General features: G+C 44.9%; 1 protein-coding gene across 2 annotated transcripts in view; it reads right to left on the bottom strand.

Annotated features, from left to right (window-relative positions):
- Window positions 1-19,326, bottom strand: part of LOC115476700 (ras-associating and dilute domain-containing protein-like) — a 129,982-nt gene that overhangs the window by 26,827 nt on the left and 83,829 nt on the right. For both annotated transcript variants that reach the window (XM_030213230.1, XM_030213231.1), the window contains 3 exons: window positions 16,650-17,336; window positions 11,695-11,732; window positions 8,912-9,072 (listed from right to left, as the gene is read on the bottom strand). In XM_030213230.1, the coding sequence (XP_030069090.1) occupies window positions 8,912-9,072; window positions 11,695-11,732; window positions 16,650-17,336 (886 nt within the window). The remainder of the gene's footprint in view (window positions 1-8,911; window positions 9,073-11,694; window positions 11,733-16,649; window positions 17,337-19,326) is intronic.

Genomic DNA, 19,326 nt, shown 5'->3' with positions numbered 1-19,326 from the left:
GATCGTGCAGATCTTGAACGCAACGCGTTCCTTGAGTGGGAGCCAGTGAAGTTTCTCTCTTAGGGGCTTTGCGCTTTCATATTTAGTTTTTTCAAATATGAGTCTGTTGTTAGTACCTAAAAGTTTATTTTATAGACTTGACTGTAGTTTGGTGGTCTAATATGACCAGTTTTGTCACATTTGGAGGGGCGTTTTTGATAGTCTAAATCCAATTTTAGACGTTTTGCTGAAAATGTTCAAAATCAAGTGGGGAACATAGCAATTTTCGAACCAAAAAAAAATGTTTTTTTGTTTCAAAAATGGCCATTTCCTAGATATTTTTTGATGTTTTGTGCTCATTGCATTTTTTTCTTTTGTGACCATTTTCGGGGGAAAAAAAAAAAAGAAAAGTCCAAGGGATAAACACACAAAAACAAGCCATTGAGATGTAAGGGGGTGGGGGGGGGGGGGGGGGTCCAGCATTCTTAGTAGACTGGCCACACAGGCATCCCAGCAAAGCAGTGGGGTGCCCTGGAGCGTCACATGAAAGATCCCAGGTACATATCTGTAATGGAAGTGAATTTTAAAGATTGTTTTTCAACCCTGTCTGGACCGACCAGTGCACTCGGGGTCTGTATTGTTGATTAGAAGTAATTCTGTTTAAAAATGGTTGTTTAACTTTGATTGTGTGAAAATAAGTCGGAATGCAGAAGATAAGACACAGCTCTGACTAATTTGGTATGTGAAGGGGAGGATGGCACTTGTTTTTCCGGGTGGAGAACAAACCAGCAGATCAGTGTAATATCCAAAATACTTTATTGAAGATATCGTATGTTAGACAATTGCCAATAAAGTATTTTGGATATTACACTGATCTGCTGGTTTGTTCTCCATGTTGGATTTTGCAGATCGTTTGCCTTGTTGTTTTCTGGGACTTGTTTTTCCGGGCCCAGCTTGGCTACCTGGACTTTGGAAAACATGTGACCACGTTCCCACAGTCCTAAATAGAGAAGCAGTCTGTAACTTTCCATAGCTCTGAATATGCACTCAGAGCCTAATAAAAAGGGAGGGCTTGTCACAGCAGTGTGGGGGTTCATCTGTGGGCAGACGTGTCATGCAGAGGGTTTGTTCCTGACCTGAAACTCCTAGCTCTCGCTGTGAACCGGGCCCGCCAAACTGATGATAAGAGCCTGGATGACGGAGACCAGTGATGTTGTATGTATAATGTATTATTGCTTCATTTCCTGGTCTAATAACTCTTTGCATTGCTTAGATGTAGAGACCAGTGATGTAATGATTGTTTATATAGCTAATCATTGTATATACCTTAATCATTGTAGAATTTAGCTCCTCTAATAAAGGTTTCATTTACTTATTACGAATCCAAAAGAATCCACGGTAATTATTGAGCAGTCTGTGTTAATGAGACAGGCTGTAAATCCGTAGCATTACAATATCTCACCGTTACTCCTTTATATTGTACGGTGAGTTCCCCCCCCCCCCCCCCACCACAACCCATCAAAAAAAAAAACATCTACCTACATCATGAGAGGGACCCAGGCAGGCAGCAATCATATGTGTCAGTAATGATTTTTATTTTTTTAATATTTGGGGCATTTTTATTTTATAATGTGTATTTTAGTTTCAAGGATTTTATGGGGTCAAGCACTGGAATATTTAACTTCATTTGTACAATTACCTTCACTTAAAAAAAAACATTTGCGCTTGAAGGGCTTTTTGATTCTCCATTACTCATCAGCGAAATGTTTAAAATTATGAAACATCTTTATTTTTTTTATAAACTCGCAAGCTGCTGGAATGTTCTCTCTCAGGGTTAGGTTCAAGGTTTGTTACTTGATATTTAGAAAACTACTTTAAAAAAATTTTTCAGTAATTATTGTTGCTTATTTGTGTGTGTGTGTGTGTGTGTGTGTGTGTGTGTGTCTGTAATTTCATTAGCTAGTCCTCTTGATTGTAATCCACGCTGAGCTATTTTTTTGGTTTGCAGCGAAATATAAACACTTCTTTTTTATTTTGTACTGTACTTTTAGTTTTTAACAATTTTTATTGAAGACATCATCAAACAGACCTTCATAATGACCTCAACATACAGTAATAGTAACCACCGACTAAGGTTCAGCTGTAACAAACATAATATTTCGTCTTCAAGCTTTCCATATAGAACTTCCCCCCCCCCCCTTCTCCCACCCCTCTCCCCAATTCTAATAGGCCAATAATCTAACTCATCTAAATGCAAGCAAATGCAAGAGATCTATCTAACATCCTCTCAGGAAAGGAAGGAAGGCCTGTACTCTTATGGCCTTCCCTCTCACTTTCTGAAAACTCTCTCACATCAACGAAAGAGAGGAGGAAAGGGCAACCTTCGAAAGCTAATCAAGAAATGTATTAAGTTATGTCCAATAAAAAAGGTATCATCTTATTTTCTTTTCCATGTTTTATTTTGTTTGATTTCTACTGATAACCTTAAGAGTGGACTAACACAGCTACCACACCTCTCTACAATTTCAAAGGGAATGAGCGCTCGTAAGCAGATTTTAAACATAAATTTCTAAGAGTAGGATAACTTATTCGTAAAGTACGAGAGAAACGGGAATTTCGTCCAGAAGAAGGAATCGCAAGTAGTTCCACAAGACCCTCCGAACTCTGGCCATAAAGAGATTTAAAAACCAAACAAGCTATGAAAAACAGGCAGGAGCACTCAGCCAGACACAAATACCATCAAGTTTTCAATAAAGCAGCAGAGCTCCCATCAATATTTTAAAGTGTATCTGAGGAAGAGATACCTTAGGGTTCTCAAAACCAGTTCTGGGGGAACATCCATTGTGTTAGGTTTTCAGAATGTCCACAATGAACAAGGGCAGCCCATTAGGCCACCAGAGGCGGGGGGGGGGGGGGGGCCTCAAGGAGCACTCTTCAGGAGCGGCATCTCCCCCCTTCACAGTGCGTACCCTGTCACGTTCCAAACCCGGAAGCGATTCCCATACGCTGCCCTGACCTTCCTTTTACTGCGGCCGCCTCTGATGTAACTTCCTGTTTCATCAGAGGCTCAGGCAGCCGCAATAAAGGGAAGAGGCAGGTGCCAGCGGCAAGGCAGGGTATGGGAATCGCTGCCGGGTTTTTCACATGACGAGGTAACTGTTGCAAATGGAGCTGGAGGTAGGAGGGGGGGGGGGGGGCAGCATCTCGGCATGAGGTGGGGAGTGGCATCTTAGCTCCACCTCAGGCGGCATCTTGCCTTGGACCAGCCCTGACAATGAATATGCATGGATCTGCATGCACTGCTTTCTTTGGTATGCAATGAGGGGCATAATCGAACGGAAACGCCTATCTCAATGGGCGTTTATCTCCGAGAACGGGTCCGTGAAGGGGTGGGCCGAACCTTATTTTCGAAAAAAAATGGACGTTTTTGAGCTGGGTGTTTGTTTTTTTTTAGCGATAATGGAAACTAAAAACGCCCAGCTCAAAAACGTCCTAATCCAAGCCATTTGGTCGTGGGAGGGGCCACGATTCGTAGTACACTCGCCCCCCTGATATGCCAGGACACCAACTGGGCACCCTACGTCAGTGCGGTGGACTTCAGAAAAAGCTCCCACATGCATAGTTCCCTTACCAAGGGTGCTGAACACCCAACCCCCCTCCCCCAAAACCCACAAATGTACAACACTACCATAGCTCTTAGGGGTGAAGGGGGTACCTAAATGTGGGTACAGTGGGTTTTGGAGGCCTCCCATTTACCAGCACAAGTGTTACAGGTGGGGGGGGGGGGGAATGGGCCTGGGGCCACCTGGCTGAAGTGCACTGCGGTACCCACTAAAAGTGCTCCAGGGACCTGCATACATGCAGGCCTCTAGGACTGGTTGCTGCTATATAACATTGGCACACCAGTTGACACCTGAAGACTAATCTCTCCGTAAACGTCCTTTATTGGAATAACCGCCTTTACTCACAGTTAACTGCAGATCAGAGGTTGTGCCCCACTGGCAACGAGTCTCCCTGGTACTGAGATGAGCAGTAGGTCAGAGCTGGCAGAATGCTGTACAATGCCCTCTTTCAGCCACATTCAAGGGAATAACTAAGTTCTGTAACGTGGCTAACACAGGAAAGGGAACTAAAACTGGCTTACAAAAATGGCCACTACCGCATGGACTACAACAGGAAACACAACAGGGCACACTCTGACCCAGTAGGCAGGGGGAAAAGCACCATGGGAGAAGAGCCTACCAACTACCAACATTGTGAGACTGTAACACAAGCTAATGAAATCACGGAGACCAATACCCTACACCCACCACAATGCAATGCTGATGTGACCCTGTACTGCACCCGAGAGCCACATCTGACCCAGGGAAAGACTGTGACAGGATCGAACACATTCTGCTGTCATGGAGGTGGGTACGGCATTTGAGGCTGGCATACAGGCTGGGAAAAAAGCTTTTAAAGTGGTTTTTTTTTTGGTGGGAGGGGGTTAGTGACCACTGGGGGAGTCCGGGGAGGTCATCCCCGATTCCCTCCAGTGGTCATCTGGGCAGTTGGGGCACTTTTTTGGGACTTGTTCGTGAAAAAAAAGGGTCCAAAAAAAGTGACCCAAAATCACGGTAAAAACGCCTTTTTTTTTTTCCGATTATCAGCTAAAGACGCCCATCTCTCCTCGGCTGATAACCACGCCCCAGTTCCGCCTCCACCACGCCTCCGACACGCCCTGGTCAACTTTATTCGTTTCCGCGATGGAGTGCAGTTGGAAACGCCCAAAATCGGCTTTCGATTATACCGATTTGGGCGCCTTTGCGAGACAAACATCTATCTCCCGATTTAAGTCGCACTATAGGCGTTTTTCTCTTTCGAAAATAAGCTGGAATATCTCTCAAGCATATTCATTGTGGATATCCTGAAAACCTGACTGGATGGGTGTGCCCCCAAGGACTAGGTTGAGAAGCCCTGCTGTAGAAAATAAAAGCTGGGGTTTTCATCAAATTCTCCCATGAACTGTTTAGTGTGTTATATAAGTAAAACACATTTCCACAGAAACAGTTCCCACGGCCTACGATGTGACACGTGAGTCTGTTCCCTTCTCATGAAAAATGCAAGTCTTCTTTAAAAGAGGACATTCATAAAACACGAGGGAGAGTTTCTGAAGCAATAAGCTGCTGGTTTCTCAATCACAAGTTACAGAAGGTGGACTGGTGTTTGGAGCGTGGGATTATATTTTTGCCTGCTTTTGGTGCTTGATGACCTTCGACCTCAGATGTGAGGGTGCACTGTAAGTTGAAGCAATACTTTTCTTAAAAACTTTAAATGCACTTTCTGTCTCTCTCTGCAGACCTAAAAAAAAAAAAGGATGATGATTTTTTCCCTCCAATTGTTAAAAACAAACTTTTAATGCCCTTGTTTTCTTCTTAGTAAATTTTAGATTGTGGTTCCGGCTAAAATGATGATGCAATCTGTTCCGAGCTTTCTGGAGCAGAGCAGAATATGAACCTGACATCCGACAATGGGACAGGACAGGCGGGGCTGGTGGTTGAGAGGCGGGGATAGTGCTGGGTAGACTTATACGGTCTGTGCCAGAGCCGGTGGTGGGAGGCGGGGCTGGTGGTTGGGAGGCGGGGATAGTGCTGGGCAGACTTATACGGTCTGTGCCAGAGCTGGTGGTGGGAGGCGGGACTGGTGGTTGGGAGGAGGGGATAGTGCTGGGCAGACTTATACGGTCTGTGCCAGAGCCGGTGGTGGGAGGCGGGGCTGGTGGTTGGGAGGTGGGGATAGTGCTGGGCAGACTTACACGGTCTGTGCCCTGAAAAGGACAGGTACAAATCAAGGTAAGGTATACACAAAAAGTAGCACATATGAGTTTATCTTGTTGGGCAGACTGGATGGACCATGCAGGTCTTTTTCTGCCGTCATCTACTATGTTACTATGATTAAATTTATTTCTACAACGTTAAATTCTGGCAGGTTAGATCAACAGTTTTTTGCTTCCAAAAAAAGCCTTGTAGGATTTTACAATTCGAAAGAAAATCCATGGAAGAGACTCGGACATGTTTTAATGTTTAATCTTAATATTTTTAACTGCACAGTAACACCTTAAGTTCAAGGGAACTCCTTAGGGGATATTATCTGCTTTGTGTTTAAATTTATTTTTGATTTGATGGAGAAAGTGGGACATATAAATGTTTTAAATAAGTGAGTGGACTAGCTCAGAAGGAAGGATGACCACATTTATTCAGCTCTCCACGTCACTTCTGCAGGGCCTGTTTGTTCTTTACCATTTCTCTCCTAAAACAGGCTCGGCCTCTCCCTGCTTAGCTTTGAGGTCTCATAGGATCTGAGCATAATGTTCTTTGGGGTCATTTATTTAATGCATGAAACACAAAACAAATCTCGACCGATACATACGAGAATCAGTATCGGGTTATTTAGGAATGAGACTGGAAAAGAAGTGAGAAAGTGAGGTTTGGGGGTGCATGAACCAGGAACCGCTCCCTTTAAAAATCACGGTAACTGTGAATTTCATGCAATTTTTGTTAATATTTTTTCTGGTGTGGATGTTCTGCATTTTACATGTATTCCACCACTGTGTGCATCACAGTTAGCTCATAAGAAAAAAATGCAAAGAACGCAACTGGAAGGAATGCATCTCTCTTCCTCTATATGTCTCACTCTTGCTTTCTGAATCTTATCAGTATGGGAACTTGGGGAGGTCAGAGCCAGGAAATAATCCAACATTCAGCTAGCTTCCTCAGGGTTTTGTTTTTCTCTTCTTTTTTTTTTTTTGCTACTTTCACTGTAAAGGACAAAATCAAGGACGTGCAAAGGATGAATTTTAGCCAATTCTATCTTGCTACCCAAATCCCTCTAACCTTAACCCGCCTCACACAGAGGATTAATTCACTTGCCATTATTTTCCTTTGGGAGCATGTTATAAGAGGGCCGCTGGTGTTAATTGCTTGCAATAAGGCACTATGGAATACATTTACTAAAAGCAGTGGCGTACCAAGGGAGGGGGCGGTCTGCCCCGGGTGCGCCTGTCGGCTCTTTGTTTTCATGCTCCCTCTGCCCCGGAACAGGTTACTTCCTGTTCCGGGGCAGAGGGAGCATGGAAAAGAAGAGCCAACAGGCGCGGGGCACCCCCCCCCCCCAGCGGCGTGCACCCGGGGGGGGGGTTTCTTTCGCCGGGGGGGATCGCACTGCACCCGGGGGGGGTTATTTCACAAGGGGGGGGGGAGTCACGCTGTTCCGGGGGGGGGGGGGGGCGCTGCACCTGGGGGGGCGGGGCACATCGGCGATCCACCCCGGGTGTCAGCGCCCCTAGGAACGCCACTGACTAAAAGTGCATTGACAGGGCCAGCCCTGCTGGGCAATGCCTGAACAGGGCAGCAGAATTTTGAGAATGATCACAGATGCCAGCTCTGAGGGTGCAGTGAATGCTGAGTAACCCCAATATTGAGCAAGTTCCTTAATTGTGTCCAGGAAGGTATAAATTGTGCTGGGTTTAGCGCTCCCAATCATTTCGAAAAGTTGATACCCGTGTAGGCGGTGACGCGTCACCCGCGCAGCAGGAAAGCAGCGCTAGGTGGGGCCTTAAGCACAGGCCTGTGTTGCGGCAGTGCTTGAGTGTGGGTCTGTGCTGGCCCTTAATTTTTTGCCTTGGAATATCTGTGGGGTAAATTCCCCTATTAAAAACAGGAAAAAATGTTGATGGGCTGGTGTGACCCTCTTTCAGGAGATCCATTTAATGGAAGTGGAACATCAAAAATTACAGAAGGAATGGGTGGGTCACTGTTACTATTCTATCGCTCCAGTGTGACTGAAGCAGGTAATCTTTTTGCTGAAACACGGCTGTGTCAGGTCATCAGCAATTTAATGTGTCTGCTGGTAGGAGCAAAGATCAAAGGTCTCCATTTCCTCACTGTGTTTGGTCTTCTTGATCTTCTGCATGAGGTTCTGGTCCTTCGCTGCTCTTATTCTTCAACAAACATACATCAGGTGCCAGGTCCAACTCATGCCCTGTAATATATTCCAATAATTTCTACTTTCTATTCCTTTTGAACATTAGTATAATCCTGGGGCGTATCTGAGGTTCAGCGGTAGGGGGGGGCAGAGGCTAGAGTGAGGGGGCACATTATAGCCCCTCCCCCGGCCGCCGCCGATGACCCCTCCCCCCCGCCGTCGTCATCTACCCCCGCCTAGGTCCTCTTCCTCCTGCCTGCCGGTGCCTTTTACTTCAGCCGGCGGGGGACCCAACCCCCGCCAGCCCAACCGAGGTCTTAAGTTTTCTTCCTCGTGCTGTGCTGTTAAAAGCTGCATCCCTTCCCTTCCAGTTTCGCACGGAGTCTGACGTCGCAGCACGTTGACGTTCTGCACGCACAACGTGCTGCGACGTCAGACTCCGTCCGAAACTGGAAGGGAAGGGATGCAGCTTTTAACAGCAGCGCAGCACGAGGAAGAAAACTTAAACAAGACCTCGGCTGGGCTGGCGGGGGTTGGGGTCCCCCGCCAGCTGAAGTAAAAGGCACCGGCAGGCAGGAGGAAGCGGACCTCGGCCGGGGGTAGGTGATGGCAGGGGAGGGTTGACGGTGGTAGGGGGGGTCCAGGGCGAAATCTGCGGGGGCCCAGGCCCTGGTATAATCACGTAGAAAGTACCAATGGATACAGAGAGCAGTACAGAGTACATACTGAAAGTAGAGGGGGGGGGGGGGGGGGGGGAATCCCTAAAGGAAGAGATCCCTTGGAAGATTAAGATTAAGACGCATCATACTGGGGAACATCATTTCAGGGTGATAAAGGAAGAAATAGCTTGACGTTTCAGTATCCTTTTCATTCTATGAGAATGGCGCATCATTGCTGGGAATGTTTATTAGTAAAAGAGGAAGGCTGAGGGTTAGCGGTGACCATTATATCATATGAACAAAGGTCATACCTTTGATGTCTATCTCCTCCTCCATGCTCTGAATGTAGATGGGGGATTTCTGCTGGGTGAAGTACAAGAGCTCGATGGCATTGGACATCCAGAAGAGAATGTGCTGCAGATCGGGGGTGAGATCTGTGATGGTAAGGCGAGACAGAGATGCAGGATCCTGCCTGTCAAGATAGAACACAGCCGAGTGGAAAAGTTCAGAGGAAAATGGCTTAGGAAGTTAGCCAAACCTTTTTTTTAAACCCCGCTAAGCTAACTGCTTTTACCACATTCTCTGGCAATGAATTCCAGAGTTTAATTACACACCGAGTGAAGGAATATTTTCTCCGATTTGTTTTAAATTTACTACTTTGTAGCTTCATTGTGTGCCCCCTAGTCTTAGCATTTTTGGAAAGAGTAAACAAGTGATACACTGAGTGAAGGAATATTTTCTCTGATTTGTTTTAAATGTACTACGTTGTAGCTTCATTGTGTGCCCCCTAGTCCTAGCATTTTTGGAAAGAGTAAACAAGTGATACACTGAGTGAAGGAATATTTTCTCTGATTTGTTTTAAATTTACTACTTTGTAGCTTCATTGTGTGCCCCCTAGTCCTAGCATTTTTGGAAAGAGTAAACAAATGATACACTGAGTGAAGGAATATTTTCTCTGATTTGTTTTAAATTTATTACGTTGTAGCTTCATTGTGTGCCCCCCCTAGTCCTAGCATTTTTGGAAACAGTAAACAAGTGATACACTGAGTGAAGGAATATTTTCTCCGATTTGTTTTAAATTTACTACGTTGTAGCTTCATTGTGTGCCCCCTAGTCCTAGCATTTTTGGAAAGAGTAAACAAATGATACACTGAGTGAAGGAATATTTTCTCTGATTTGTTTTAAATTTACTACGTTGTAGCTTCATTGTGTGCCCCCTAGTCCTAGCATTTTTGGAAAGAGTAAACAAACGATACACTGAGTGAAGGAATATTTTCTCTGATTTGTTTTAAATTTACTACGTTGTAGCTTCATTGTGTGCCCCCTAGTCCTAGCATTTTTGGAAAGAGTAAACAAATGATACACTGAGTGAAGGAATATTTTCTCTGATTTGTTTTAAATTTACTACGTTGTAACTTCATTGTGTGCCCCCTAGTCCTAGCATTTTTGGAAAGCGTAAACAAATGATACACTGAGTGAAGGAATATTTTCTCTGATTTGTTTTAAATTTACTACTTTGTAGCTTCATTGTGTGCCCCCTAGTCCTAGTATTTTTGGAAAGAGTAAACAAATGATACACTGAGTGAAGGAATATTTTCTCTGATTTGTTTTAAATTTACTACGTTGTAACTTCATTGTGTGCCCCCTAGTCCTAGCATTTTTGGAAAGCGTAAACAAATGATACACTGAGTGAAGGAATATTTTCTCTGATTTGTTTTAAATTTACTACTTTGTAGCTTCATTGTGTGCCCCCTAGTCCTAGTATTTTTGGAAAGAGTAAACATGTGATTCACATCTACCCCTTCCACTCCACTCATTATTTTATAGACCTCTATCATATCTCCCCTCAGCCATCTTTTCTTCAAGCTGAAGAGCCCAAGCCACTTCAGCCTTCGTTTCATTTCCTTCGGTGTGTGTTGGTTTTTTTTAGCTGATGCGCAAAAGTAATTTAACCTGCACTGAAAGCATTTAACTTATGTTAAGTGGGTTTAGTGCTTCCTAAAAGATTAACTCATTACAAACATAACAATTTGAACAACTCAATGACATTAAAAAAATTTCTTGTACTAAATACAGATATAACTCCTGATAGTAGCATGAGACTTGTATAAGCTTTTTGTTTAATTCCTCTTAGAACTCTCGTAAGCATGCTGAGACACAACTTGTATTTCTAAAATAGCTTGGGAATGGGCAAGTTAGATATTTGGTGACTACTGGTCCAAATTTGAAGCTGGGGGATGGGCTGAATTCTCAAATGCTTCATGATGAATTTCTGAAATAGCAGCTATTCATACATTCTACGTTTTCCCCAGAAACCTTCAAACTTTCTTTTTTTGGGAGAGAACGTTTGGGGTAATAAACTGGTTTTAATTGAAGAATTTTGATAGTAACAATACATATATAAATTTGCCCTGCAATACAGTATGTGAAAGATCAAGCAAACAGGAAGGAGAAATGAATTCTTACCTGCTAATTTGCTTTCCTTTAGTCCCTCCGAACCAGCCAGCTGGAAGGCGTGCACAGTGGCGTTCCTGGCCTGGACGGCACCCGGGGCGGAGCACCGATGCCCGCCCCCCCCCCCCCCCCCGCTAAATGACACCTTCCCCCCTCCTCCGGAGAAATGACAACCCCCCGGGTGCACGCCGCTGGGGGGGGGGGGGTGCCGCGGCGCGCACCTGCTCCGAGTTTGCTAAACTTCGCTTCGCTGCAGCTCCCTCTGCCCCGGAACAGGATGTAACCTGTTACGGGGCACAGAGGGAGCTGCAGCGAATGAGCGACGAAGTTTAGCGAACTCGGAGCAGGCGCACGCCGCGGCACCCCCCCAAGCGGCATGCACCCGGAGCGGACCACCCCCACCGCCCGCCCTTGGTACGCCACTGGGCGTGCACAACCCATCAGTCACATTCTGGGCCAGTCCGGAGGGACACTAAGAAACATATACATTATTTTTTCACCAAAGTTGTCATTAAAAAAAAAAAAAGAGCCTTTTTGTTACTCTGTCCATCTGTATCTCGTTTAATAGCACGACAAACTCATTTGCCTTCTTGGCTTAGCTCACTGTTTTAAGAAGGCTATGAAGATGAAAGAAACTTACTGCTGTGATTGCTTTTCTGCCAACTCTTTAGTTCTGTCCTGTAAAGAAAAACACATGCCATTGAGAGTGACGGACATGGACAGAGTAGAGAGAGACAGAAGGACGCAATCGACGGGGGAAAGACAGACAAGACAGAAAGGAACTAACTAGGGACACAGACTGCCTATTAAGTTATTGTTTGTATTCAGCTAACGTTTATCATGTTTCTGTTACGTGATTGTTCCGCAATGCCGATAAAATGTGTATATTTCTGATTCTGCATCATCTTTTTTTTTTTTTGTTACATATGTACCCCACGCTTTTCTACTCATGGCAGGCTCAATGCGGCTTACATGGGGCAATGGAGGGTTAAGTGACTTGCCCAGAGTCACAAGGAGCTGCCTGTGCCTGAAGTGGGAATCGAACTCAGTTCCTCAGTTCCCCAGGACCAAAGTCCACCACCCTAACCACTAGGCCACTCCTCCACTGTTGCTACTATTTGAGATTCCACATGGAATGTTGCTATTCCACTAGCAACATTCCATGTAGAAGTCGGCCCTTGCAGATCACCAATGTGGCCGCGCAGGCTTCTGCTTCTGTGAGTCTGACGTCCTGCACGTATGTGAAGGACGTCCTGACTCACAGAAACAGAAGCCTGCGCAGCCTTCTACATGGAATGTTGCTAGTGCCATTCCATGTAGAATCTCCAATAGTAGCAACATTCCATGTAGAATCTCCAATAGTATCTATTTTATTTTTGTTACATTTGTACCCTGCGCTTTCCCACTCATGGCAGGCTCAATGCGGCTTACATGGGGCAATGGAGGGTTAAGTGACTTGCCCAGAGTCACAAGGAGCTGCCTGTGCCTGAAGTGGGAATCAAACTCAGTTCCTCAGGACCAAAGTCCACCACCCTAACCACTAGGCCACTCCTCCACTGTTGCTACTATTTGAGATTCTACATGGAATGTTGCTATTCCACTAGCAACATTCCATGTAGAAGTCGGCCCTTGCAGATCACCAATGTGACCGCGCAGGCTTCTGCTTCTGTGAGTCTGATGTCCTGACTCACAGAAACAGAAGCCTGCACAGCCTTCTACATGGAATGTTGCTAGTGGAATAGCAACATTCCATGTAGAATCTCCAATAGTATCTATTTTATTTTTGTTACATTTGTACCCTGTGCTTTCCCACTCATGGCAGGCTCAATGCGGCTTACATGGGGCAATGGAGGGTTAAGTGACTTGCCCAGAGTCACAAGGAGCTGCAGTGGGAATCAAACCCAGTTCCCCAGGATCAAAGTCCACTGCACTAACCACTAGGCTACGCCTCCACTCATTCCACCAATAAGAGCCAACCTCATCAGTGATGTCACAATGGCTTGAGGTTTTTGCAACTACAGGTATATACAGGTACTTATTTTATACCTGGGGCAGCGGAGGGTTAAGTGACTTGCCCAGAGTCATAAGGAGCTCCAGTGAGAATCGAACCCAGTTCCCCAGGATAAAAGTCTGCTGTACTAACCACTAGGCTACTCCTCCACTAGCAACATTTCATGTAGAATCTCAAATAGGAAAAGGGAAATGGGACTTGATATACCGCCTTTCTGAGGTTTTTGCAACTACATTCAAAGCGGTTTACATATATTCAGGTACTTATTTGTACCTGGGGCAATGGAGGATTAAGCGACTTGCCCAGGGTCAGAAGGAGCTGCAGTGGGAACTGAACCCAGTTCACCAGGATTAAAGCCCATTGCACTAACCACTAAGCTACTTCTCCCCTCCATACAAAAAAATTTGAGCTATCACACGCTGCTAAGTACAAGCAGTATCCAATGGGCTGTTCTAAATAGTTTTTTTAATTCCTTGATCCCAAAACAGCCACAAAGGTGCTGTTTTAACTGTATCTGTAATAGCAAATATGTCTTATGTGTTTTGCTCTACAGAAAAGGGATTCTCTCTTATGTATTATCTGTATAGTACTCAGTTGGCTGCAAACTTAATCCAATCTTACAACCCCAGTGTTCATAAACTACTTGGACATAAATTCATTCACGGTGGTATTAATACCTTAAGAGTAATACATTCTAACTTATGTCCCCACAAAACAAAGTGAAGTGCTTTGGATATTAAGTATTTATTAAGTACATTGAGGACTTTTAGTAATTTATTAATTTGCTGCATTTGTACCCCACATTTTCCCACCTATTTGCAGGCTCGATGTGGCTTACATTATGTTGCAAAGGCACCGTCGTCATCTTATTCTGGTGCCTGGACTTGATTCTTTTCCACTTTTTCTGTTGTTGGCTCTGTTTTTGTGGAAATTGTAAACCCCTTTTGTTTTTGCGGTTGCGCTAAAGAGGCATCAGAAGAACGATAGCACATGACAACCAAGTAACGAGTGTCGATCACGAGAAGTCTCCGAACAATTTGGACCTGGGATAGTCCTGGGACCAATGAGTAAGATACCCACTGCATTCTTCTGAATGATCACTCGTCACAACTAATTACTTTCATCAACTATCAAGAATTGATAACCAAAAACTTTACTTACCGAAAACGACTTCAAAAGCCTATCTCTGGGCACCTTTACTGTCGAATACCAATCAAACCAACATCTACAGAGATATAACATCAAGATGATTTCCACTAAACTTTTCTTCTCTGTCTACTTACTTATCCTAATTCACCACATGAAGTTGAAGAATTAAATTCATAAAAATTATAAAATTAATTCAACAAAAGTATGGACTTGATGACAATACAGACGGATATCTTCTAAAAAAAAAGTTTGAATAGTCAATCGCTTCTGATGGTCCATGATAAGATAGAATGTATGATTCTTAAGTTGTTATACCACCAGTAAATTAATTTGTGTATCTGTATAGTAGTACATATGTTTTGTAGCACTATATAATATAACCAGGGCTTAATATGGGGGGGGGGGGGGGGGGGGGAGGAGATGAGACTGCCAGGAATGCAGTTCTACCATTTTTCAAACTGCAAAAGCACCAGGAATGGTGTGTTCCAGCTAGAGTTACACGGGGGACAGAAATTTCACCCTTCCCCACTCTCCTCTACCCCTGCCTGTCCCCTGTACAAAAATAACCCGACTTGTGGTAAAATAACCCAATGTAATAGTAGCCCATGTTGATAACTTCCCCTCTCAATGTTTATGGAATTTTCAAAGCTATCAACCATATCCATGAATTTTTTTTTAAATTGCTATTACCATGACTAAGCTAGCTTAGGAAACGTAGAAACAGAAGGCAAGGATAGGTAGACAGGCCTGGCATTACACTTCCACAGAAACTGTGCAGGACCTGTGATCATCTCTGCGGGAGTCCTATGGACCTGGAGGGGATCCCCACCAACCCTCTTTCCCATGCAGCTCTCTAGTTCCAGTTCCTCTCTTCAGGTATCAGGTCCCCTAAGTGACCCTTCAGCCTTGCACCCTGCTTAAATTAACTTCAAGATCCCTAGACACCACCTGAGACTTTGACAAACTCTGTCAAGTCCTCCCAAAACAAACCTGAAAAAAAAAATACATAATTGGGCATCATGCATTAAAATATTAAGGGGTTGTTATTCAAAGTGATTTAACCAGTCAGAAAAGGCTCCTGGCTGGTTAAACCGCTTGTCTGGGCCTAACTTAACCAATTCATGCCATTGAAAATGACTGGTTAGCGTGTAAAGCAAAATCAGCGTTTGTTGGGGCGTTCCAGGGGCAGAGTCAGCAATTAACCATCTGAAAGTCAGTCTTATCTTTTGTGCGGTGCTCCATAGCCAATTAAGTTCTGAATATCGCACTTAGCCGGCTACAGAAACCGGAAATTCAATGCCGGAGCCTGGACACGTCTCAGCAATGACTTTCTGGAAATAACGCTGGTAACGGGCAGCAAAACACTGAATGCCTTACCTAAACTTTTACTCTAAAAGGGGTGAACAGACTGTTAGGAAATCCCCACTTTCTCTGTGCCTAAAAGCGCGGGCTGACAGTTCTTTTTGAGTATGTGGTGGCTGTCAGGACTATTGCTTTGCCTTGACTACAGCTGCTGTTCACTGCCCTCCTCAATGCAGCTGCCCAAGGCTACAGCCTATTCTTGCTAAGGGTTGGGTTGGCCTTGCCTACCTTCCAAGCAGCCTGCAGGGAAGGGGTGGGGTGGGGGGGGGGGGGTGAGCTTTGAGCAAGAGAGAACAGTCCTCCCGTAATCTTGAGTACACAGAACAGTCAAGAGTTCCAATTTGAAACTCGGCAGAATCTTCACAAAAAGGCGCTGCTGATTTCCAAATTCTGTGCACTCAAGATTAGAAGGAGTAGCAGCCTAATGGTTAGCACAGCGGGCTTTGATCCTGGGTTCGATTCCCACTGCAGCTCTTTGTGACCTGCCTTTGGTTTCTGAGGGCTTTTCTCCGATTAATAGACTACAGCCGTTTTGAATGATACTAGCTAGGGTCAGCGATCAGTAGTATTTAATTATGGTAAACAAGCAATTCATGCTGATACGTTTAAATATTAGTATTATGCTAAGTGGAAGGCAGTTAAATGATTCAGAGGAAATATCTAGAATAAAGGAAGGGCAGGGCCACCATAAACAGGGATGGAAGAAAAGAAGGAACTTGGCACAGACTGGCCCTATGCTTGGTCCATTAAAGGCCTTATTGAGATAGACTTATCCAGAGCACCTTTATAACTGTACTTACAAGCAGCCCAGGCTATTTCTATTAAGTTTCTTGAGAGCGGAGGTTACAGGTAGGAACGTAAGGGGAGATGAGGGTAGAGAGGTAAGGAGGGGCTTCTCCGGATATCTGCTCTATAGGTGTCGGAGCTAAGAGCTGAGTAGCATTAGCACAAGCACATACTTTCCGAAATTCTAAAGCATGCAATATAATCTACAAATCAAACGTGTTATCAGGAAAACATACGGAAACCCCTCCCCCTCTGACCCACACAAACCCTCCTTCCTGTAAACTAACCCACACTATCCTCTGTATTTGTTTTGTCATCTTCAGCAGCAGTTGGCCGAACTCGCCAGGCTCAAAGTTGGTCGCAGAGTGCTGAACGCAAAGACAGAGCAGGAACACAGGCGTCAGTTTGTGGTCGTCTCCTCCTGGTTCGATCAGCGTTAGGATTCTTTCCAAAAGCACATCCTCCACCGCTCGTCCGAACTCCAGGTGCAGCTTTTTCCGGGGGGCTTTTTTACTTTTACTGCACGAGGATGAAGAAGAGTCTCCGTGTCTCCTGGATGATGTTCTGTTTTTCAGTATGTTGCCGCACACCTTACAGGTAGAAATCACCCGTGGATCAACGCCTCGGCTCAAGGCCTTCAGCCTGACCAGTGCCGAGGCAGGCAGAGGCTGAGTGCTCACGGGGTCTCTAAAAAGGAGAAGGTAGAAGAGTCCTAAGGAGAGGAGGTCTCCATGATGAAGCAGCGTTGTTTTCCCAACCTCGGAAAAGTTGACTAAAATATAAGCCCCCGGACCGGGCTCCAGAACCAGTTTTTCATCGGAGCGGTGCCCAGATTGACTTGATGGCTTGATCTTTCTAATAGTGCAGTGAAGAGGTAAGATGTCTGGGGCTGAAAGGCTGATATTGGGTTTGCTAGATGGGGTCCTCTGGCCCACTGTGCACTGCTCCCAATTTAGCAGGTAAACCAGGTTGTCCTATAATATGGGGGGAAAAAACACAAAACAAAACTAAAACCAGAATTAATCTGAAAGCAATAGTGTGCTGGAGCCAGTGGTGTGCTGGAGCAGGCTCTCACAGGCTCGCAAGAGCCGGTTGTTAAGTTTTTAAGAATTTTGGGAGCCAGTTGTTAAAGTAGGGCCCTCCATGGCTACTTTAACAACTGGCTCCCAAAATGTGGGCTTGGGCCCCCTGCTGAATTCTCTTTTACTTTGCTGGTGGGGATGCTGAGCCCTGCAAGCCAAGTAAATAGACTACTGCTGCTACCCGCTCCTTGTTTCCAGCTCTGGGCAGCAGGCTGGGACGTCTGGAGCATGTGAGAGAAGTTCCAGCATGCTGCTCAGAGCAAGACGTTGGGAGTGGTGACAGTCCATTTATTGGCTGCCAGCAAAGGTATGCCTAGCGTGACCGCACGAAGGGAGGGAGGAGAGAGAGGCAAGTGTTGCTCCCCACCCCGCCCACCCCTGGCCCTTCCAACTGCAGAGCTGGCTACTTCCGGAGAAAGAGCCTGTTGTTAAAAATTTACCAGCACACCCCTGGCTGGAGCTATGAAGGAATAGACGCCTACCCTGTCTTTCACTTCCATAAAACAGATGTGCAGTATTTTTCATTTACAATACACCCAACCCATAAAAGATATGCATTCTGTAGACCAGGGGTTCTCAACACAGTCCTCGGGACACATCTGCCCAGTCAGGTCTTCAAGATACCCACAATAAATATTCATGAGATAAATTTACGTACAATAGAGGTAGGGCATACAAATCTCTCTTATGTGGGTATCCTGAAAACTTGAGTGGCAAGGTGTGTCCAGAGGACTGAATTGAGAACCCCTGCTATAGATTTGTATCTTTCTTCTATATGTTAGGTAAAGAAGCTTCAGTGGACAACTAGCGTAGTAATCAGAATGCAATCTTTGCAGTGGAATCTTTGCCTGGTTTTCTTGGCTAGTAAGTTATCTGAAAAGTGTGTTACTGCAGGCTTCCCATTGCCTAAGGGATAGACGTAAAGTGATATAGGGGCCCTAATTAGCAAAGGGTAGTAAGATTATGCTGTTGACACTCAATTGCAAAGCCTTGGTATTTTAAGGGGGTTTTAAGCTTGTAGCCATTCAGTTAAGGCTAGAACACAATTTGGTTAGCTTTACCTGTTCAGGTGGCATTAAGTCTATAACAGGTCTATAAAATAATGAATGGAGTGGAAAGAGTAGACCTGAAGCTTCTGTTTAATCTTTCCAAAAATACTAGGACTAAGGGGGTATTTGATAAAGCTACAAAGTAGTAAATTTAAAACGAATCGGAGAAAATTTTTCTTCACTCAACGTGTAATTAAACTCTAGAATTTGTTACCAGAGAATGTGGTAAAGGCGGTAAAGGAAAAGTCCATAGACCATTATTAAAATGGACTTGGGGAAACTCCACTGCTTATTTCTGGGAGAAGCAGCATAAAATGTTTTGTACTTTTTTGGGATTTTGCCAGGTATTTGTGACCTGGATTGGCCACTGTTGGAAACAGGATGCTGGGCTTGATGGACCTTTGGTCTTTCCCTGCATGGCAATACTTATGTACTTAAAGGGCAATTCAGTCCTGGGCACCAGTATTTAAGCATCCCTTCAGCGTGTACATTTACAGAATTACTACAATGAAACAACAAGCAGACCACCAGGGACATTTTCGAAAGAGAAGGGCGCCCATCTTGCGACACAAATCGGGAGATGGGCGTCCATCTCTCAGGGTCGCCTAAATCGGCATAATCGAAAGCCGATTTTGGGCGTCCTCAGCTGCTTTCCGTCGCGGGGACGACCAAAGTTCCTGGGGGTGTGTGGGAAACGTAGCGAAGGCGGGACTGGGGCGTGCTTAAGAGATGGGCGTCCTCGGCCGATAATGGAAAAAAGAAGGGCGTCCCTGACGAGCATTTGGTCGATTTTACTTGGTCAATTTTTTTTCACGACCAAGCCTCAAAAAGGT

The sequence above is a fragment of the Microcaecilia unicolor genome, chromosome 8 (genome assembly GCF_901765095.1).
Source record: "Microcaecilia unicolor chromosome 8, aMicUni1.1, whole genome shotgun sequence".
NCBI classification, from domain to species: Eukaryota; Metazoa; Chordata; class Amphibia; order Gymnophiona; family Siphonopidae; genus Microcaecilia; species Microcaecilia unicolor.
This window is presented reverse-complemented; position numbering and strand designations above follow the sequence as displayed.